The sequence below is a fragment of the Monopterus albus genome, unplaced genomic scaffold (assembly GCF_001952655.1).
Source record: "Monopterus albus unplaced genomic scaffold, M_albus_1.0 scaffold26.1, whole genome shotgun sequence".
Taxonomy (NCBI): domain Eukaryota; kingdom Metazoa; phylum Chordata; class Actinopteri; order Synbranchiformes; family Synbranchidae; genus Monopterus; species Monopterus albus.
The window spans coordinates 1,037,261-1,042,945 of NW_018127906.1; the positions used below are offsets into that span (position 1 = coordinate 1,037,261).

The 5,685-nt window shown below is 43.9% G+C and overlaps 2 protein-coding genes across 2 annotated transcripts in view; one reads left to right on the top strand and one right to left on the bottom strand.

Moving 5' to 3' along the window:
• Nucleotides 1-1,628, top strand: part of endog (endonuclease G) — an 8,390-nt gene extending 6,762 nt beyond the window's left edge. The window contains 3 exon segments of the mRNA XM_020595201.1: nucleotides 374-483; nucleotides 583-664; nucleotides 738-1,628. Of these exon segments, the coding sequence (XP_020450857.1) occupies nucleotides 374-483; nucleotides 583-664; nucleotides 738-935 (390 nt within the window). The 3' untranslated portion in view covers nucleotides 936-1,628.
• A 468-nt stretch (nucleotides 1,629-2,096) lies between these two features.
• LOC109957428 (transcription termination factor 1) overlaps nucleotides 2,097-5,685 on the bottom strand; it is an 11,303-nt gene continuing 7,714 nt past the window's right edge. Inside the window, exons 9-10 of the mRNA XM_020595319.1 lie at nucleotides 3,377-3,382; nucleotides 2,097-2,317 (exon numbers count right to left, since the gene is read on the bottom strand). Of these exons, the coding sequence (XP_020450975.1) occupies nucleotides 2,097-2,317; nucleotides 3,377-3,382 (227 nt within the window). The remainder of the gene's footprint in view (nucleotides 2,318-3,376; nucleotides 3,383-5,685) is intronic.

Consider the following 5,685-nt stretch of genomic DNA (forward strand, 5'->3'; position numbering starts at 1 on the left):
TTTTCAATATAGGATGGACCCAAAACCTTCTTTGTTTTCTTTTTTTATGTAGCAGGACAAGCAGTACATCGTCGTCGCTTGATGTGGAGTCCATCTTTGTAGCGCGACGTTTTAAGAAAATATCGCTTATTCGCGTCGCGTTCGGTGTGAATACTTTTGGTGCGTTAAATTCGCCTGCGTTTTTTTCGCTTTTTCATCTCGCTTATTCGCGTCGCGTTCGGTGTGAAAAGGCCTTTAATGTCATTAAAGCCTGACTTATGGTTGTGCGCTGAATCTATGCCGTAGCCTTACGCGTGGCCTCGTCCCCCTACGCCGTAGACTCTCCAGGTTTCTGGATCAAATGTCAGATCTGTTTCTGTGTGTTCATGTTCAGAACCCTCACCTGAACCAGAACTCCTGGAACAACCTTGAGAAACTGTGTCGCTCTCTGACCAAACATTACCTCAATGTCTACGTCTGCACTGGCCCACTCTACCTGCCCAGGTAACCTCCGTTTAATCTTCTGTGCTGTCTGTGTATTGTGTGTGTGTGTGTGGGGGGGGGCGCTAACATATGACATTATCAGGTGTTGACACGTTTCAGGCAGGAAGCTGATGGGAAACTCTACGTTCGATATCAGGTTATTGGACAAAACCATGTTGCTGTGCCGACGCATTTTTTCAAGGTAAGTTTACCTGTCTGATGGTGATGATCACTGTGATGATGGTGATGAGCTCACCTGTCCTGTGTCTCCTCAGGTGCTGATCCTGGAACAGGGGGGTGGTAAGGGGGTGGAGCTTCGGTCCTATGTTTTACCAAATGAACCAATCGATGAGAAGATTCCTTTGGAACGTTTCTTGGTTCCCATAGAAACAATCGAGCGAGCATCTGGACTTCTGTTTGTCTCAAACATCATGAAGAGGACAAGCAGTTTGCAAGCCATCACAGACAGATAAACTACAGTACCCAGAATCTTCTGGTGCTGAACAGCCAGATGGTGTGTTCCACCTTCTGGGAAGCTGGAATTTTTGAGTTCCCAGTTGGGAAATTTCAAATCAAGTCAAATTTTATTTGTACAGCGCCAAATCACAAAAGTAATCTCAGGACACTTTACAAAGGTCTAGACCTTACTGTTATCACTATTATTATTATTCTTAGTTTTTCTTTGGAGCTTTGCCTCAGTTTGTTTTTTTTGCGCAGCATTACAGCACTTCTCTTCCTACAAATAATTATGTAACACATTTCAGCAATTGATCAAGTACAGCTGTTGACAGTTTGAACATTTATCACTTGTGTATGTCCCTGATCAGAATCGGCCAGCTGCTTCTCGATTAAACTGTTCACATCATCACTGACAACAGTTTGTACAGCTGTTAAAACGCATCGAGCCCTCAGCTCTGAATTCCACAGAATGACTTGTTAATCCATGTATGAAGACCCCCTGATCAAGATGGCAGCTGTGATCAAGATGGCAGCTGTGACTGCAGATGGAAATATGAAAATTATAATTAACTGTTGAAAATATATGGCTCAAACGGTGGAAATGTATGGACAACTTTAATATTTCTGTGTTTACTCTTAATGTGTACAGTAGTTTTAGGATGAACCGCCGAATTTATCTCAAAAAAAAAAAAAAGGTTCTTTTATGGTACAAATGACATAGCATATTTATTTTGCCCTGTAATATTTTTAAATCAGTATTTTCATTAATATCCATCAAATCTGTGGAAACCTTAAAACTCCCTGAGTGAATCGGATGTTCTTCGATAGCTTTAATAAAAGTTCTTTAAAGGAAATCTGATGTTTTTTCATACTTTTTACTTTAATATACGTTTCTATTAATTTGTCCACACCTGTTGAGGACAGCAAAGGTTCCGATAAGTAATAATAATCAGTATCATTGAGCGGCGTCATGTCATTAAAGACATAAAACATCTGGTTTCACAAACAATCATCGTGATTATCAATCACGACCTGTAAAATAAAAGCCTCAGGGTTAATCCACTTTCTGTCCAGGGTTTAAAGACAAATTGTGTTAAAAAAAAAAAAAATCTGGTTCAGTCTGATTGACAGGAGTCTGCAGACAGCCAATCACAGTGAGGATCGGTAGGGGCCTGTCATTCATTTGATCTTTCTACTTTCACCTGTGCCATGATTGGCTGGTGGTCAGCTGACTGTTGTCCACAGTCATCCTGAAAGCTGAAGAGGTCAGAGAGCAGGTACTGTTGCTCCTCATGCTCTGCCCGCACCTCCTGCTGCTGCATCTTCTCTCCGCTGAGCTTCATCAGATCGGCGTTCAGGGCCGGAACCACCGTGTGTTGCAGGAAGTCGATGATATCTGGAGGGGTGGGTGCATAAGCATTTACTGATGCAATGTTTCTGTTGATCTGTTCTTCATGACAAACATTGGACAAACTAAAAAAGTGATGTTTGCAAACTAAAAGCAAAATAGACTGTACACATCAACTCAGACCAGCACAGACACTCGGCCATGGATGTATAGGCTGTTTCTTCGTTAACCCTTCAATGGGGAGTTTTCCAAACTGCTACTCATGCTTTTAATAATAATTTAAGTTTGAAACAGTAATACTAGCTGTCAGAAATTTTACCATACTTGGTGTTATGCCAAAAAATTTCCACAGCTCGCAGCCAGTAAACATGTATCAGCCAGTTCGTCTCCGCATACAGCTGCTTTGCAAGGTCACCCGTAATGAAATGCAAAAGTAGACCCCACGAGTGGTGATACAAATGCACATCTTTACAAAAGTTTTGAAGAAACTAGTAGAATAATTATAGTAAAACAGAAGCCGTAGCAGTTTATAATGCAGTCAGGCATTCTGCAGTCCTAACAGCTGGACGTGCATCCTACGTAGGCTCTAGGTGGTTATGTGCAGTGCTGGCCTGCGACAGATGTCGATGTGTTTCTGCTACAGGGTTGTACTCAGTTACGAACTGCTTAGATTTAAGTCATTACCCAGCCAGTTTCAGAAGCAAAATATTGAGCCATATCTAAAGTATATTTATTTAAAGGTGAAGTATTATAGTGCTCACCTCCGTATGATAAAATAGTCCAGTTGGGAACTCTGGACACTTTGAGTCTGTGGAAACCCTTCTGTACACACACAGGAGTCACTTTACTGCAACAAACACACACACACACACACACACAGCGCTACAGTTAATACTACAGTATGCAGTATTAGTACTACTATGCTACTAGAGTTCATATTCCTGGTACAAACATCTAAACTAGGTCACTTCTGACCCAGAACTGGAGAAAGAACTGGAGTTCTTTAGCTCTTCTTCAGTAGCCTAAGTTTGTTACTAAAGGCTCTATTCTATTATAAAGCCTCGTCCGGTTCTTTCAAACCAGGAACTCAGAGGGACGACTCAGACCACTTGAGTATATAAAAAATATAACCGTGCTGGTTTATTCAAAGAGTCACAGGCAAGAATTAACACTTCAAGTCCAGAGATCTTCCAACCCCCAGGCTGCCCAAGCAGCCCGGAAGCAGGAAAGACCCAGAACCCAGAATTGCTATACAATATCATCACTTAGTTGGCTCGCCCCCTCCTCCACAGAAACATCAACCGAGACGTCTCTCAGCTTTGCAGCTGGCTATAACGTTAGCCAAAACATGAGGAAAAGTCAAGGTGTGTGGCTGTTGTTTTCGTGGTGTGTATCTAAAACAATTGGACATAACCTTACACATTAAGACAAATATTAAGACTAGCATTACAGTTGACACTAACAGCTCTTTGCCTGTAACCTTGACCTGCCTGCAGTCTGCACTGCAGGCACATTACTGAACAGTTAACAGCCTGAGCCAGTCAATCTGTCTCCACTAACATTTCTAATACAACAAATCTCTGAATATCTATCTAACTAGGAAATAACCTAACAGTTACTAAGACCGATCTTTGTGAAACTTTGGCCACAGAAGACACCAATCTGTCAAGAATCTTTTTGCGTGTTGTTGTTGGTTGCACTGATGAAAGGTTGCCGTCATGTGCTGTGTGGGAACCTAACGAAAGGTACAACCTGAGCTTCGCTTAACCATCACTGAGCGTAGCCGTTGGGGTCGCCTCGACCGTCCTGCTTTGATTCTCCACTGTATTCTCTCTGTTTAGAGGAGGGAGGGGCTGCTCCCCCCACACGCAGTGAGCTGTGCGTTTACACACGGTCCTTGTAAAGCTAACGCTTGAGGTGTGAGGGCACGACATCTAACCAAGCACCGGCGACTGTTCTGTGTGCATGCACCCTCCCCCCTCACAGTCCTGGTACTTGATTTTAGTACCACCTTTTGGGAAGGCGGGGGCTGACTGACAATTAGCTCCCAGAATGCACCTCTGAAGCGGGCGCACCATAGTGGAAGAAAGCACAGAACCCGTGACGAGCGTTACTCTGCGTTTCACTGTGTTCCTCTGATGGACAACCCCCTTTAGTTCAGAATCAGTTTTATTGGCCAGGTGTGATGGACACATGAGGAATGAGGACACATGACTCTGGTACATCAGCTCTCAATGTGCAAACAGTAAACCAGCATAAGGCTGTGTAATATAACAATAAGCAGTATTAACATCAAAATTGACAGCAAACAGTGCAAACAATGCAGAAAAAGCAGTATAAACAGACAGTAAACAATGCAGACAACAAAGGAATGTTCATTGAAATGAGATAATTAGGGATAAAAATAGAGTAGTTAAAACAGAGTACTAGAGACCTGTACGAGTCTGTATAATCTGTACAATGTATATATACACACACACACACACACACACACACACACACAGGTATTGCACTCAGGGTTATTGTCCAGTCATACTGTCATGGGTCAAGTGTTCATCAGAGTGACGGCCTGGGGGAAGAAACTGTTCCTGTGCCTGGTTGTCTTAGTGCATAGTGACCTGTAATGCCGTCCAGAGGGGAGGAGTTCAAACAGATTGTGTCCAGGGTGTGAGGGGTCAGCAGTGATCCTCTCCGCCCTCCTTTTGACCCTTGCATAGGTCCCTGGGGAGTCTAGGTGTTGTAGGATGTATTACAGTGCCATGTTCACTGCATGATCCACTGACCCGTTAGCCCGGTAGGCAAACTGCAGGCGGTCTACAATGTCCTTCAGGTGAGCCAACACCAGTCTTTCAAAGCACTTCATAACTACAGATGTCAGGGGGACAGGTCTGTAGTCGTTCAGTCCACTGATGGGGGTTTTCTTGGGGACTGGAATGATGGTGGAGCGTTTGAAGCAGAAGGGGACTTCACACAGCTCCAGTAACCTGTAAAGATAAGTGTGAAGATGGGGGGGCCAGCTGATCAGCACACACTTTCAGTCAGGAGGGGGTCACGCCATCTGGGCCTGGTGCCCTTCTGATCTTTTGTCTTTTAAAGAGGCCATGCATATCCTCTTCATAGATCGTTAGAGGTGGGGGGCTGGTGGTGGTGGAAGGGTGGTGATTGTTGTTGTTGTTGTTGTTGTTGTTGTATGTGCAGAAGGTCTTTTTGGGCACACACACATCCTCACAGAAACTGATATAAGAGGTCACAGTGTCAGTGAGTTCATCCAGGTCTGTACCTGCAGTCTCAAATATACTCCAGTCTGTGCAGTCAAAGCAGGCCTGTAGCTCTGACTTGGTCTCCTCAGCCCAGCTTTTCATTGTTTTGACTACAGGCTTCGCCGCTTTAAGGTTCTTCCTGTTGGTTGGACTAAG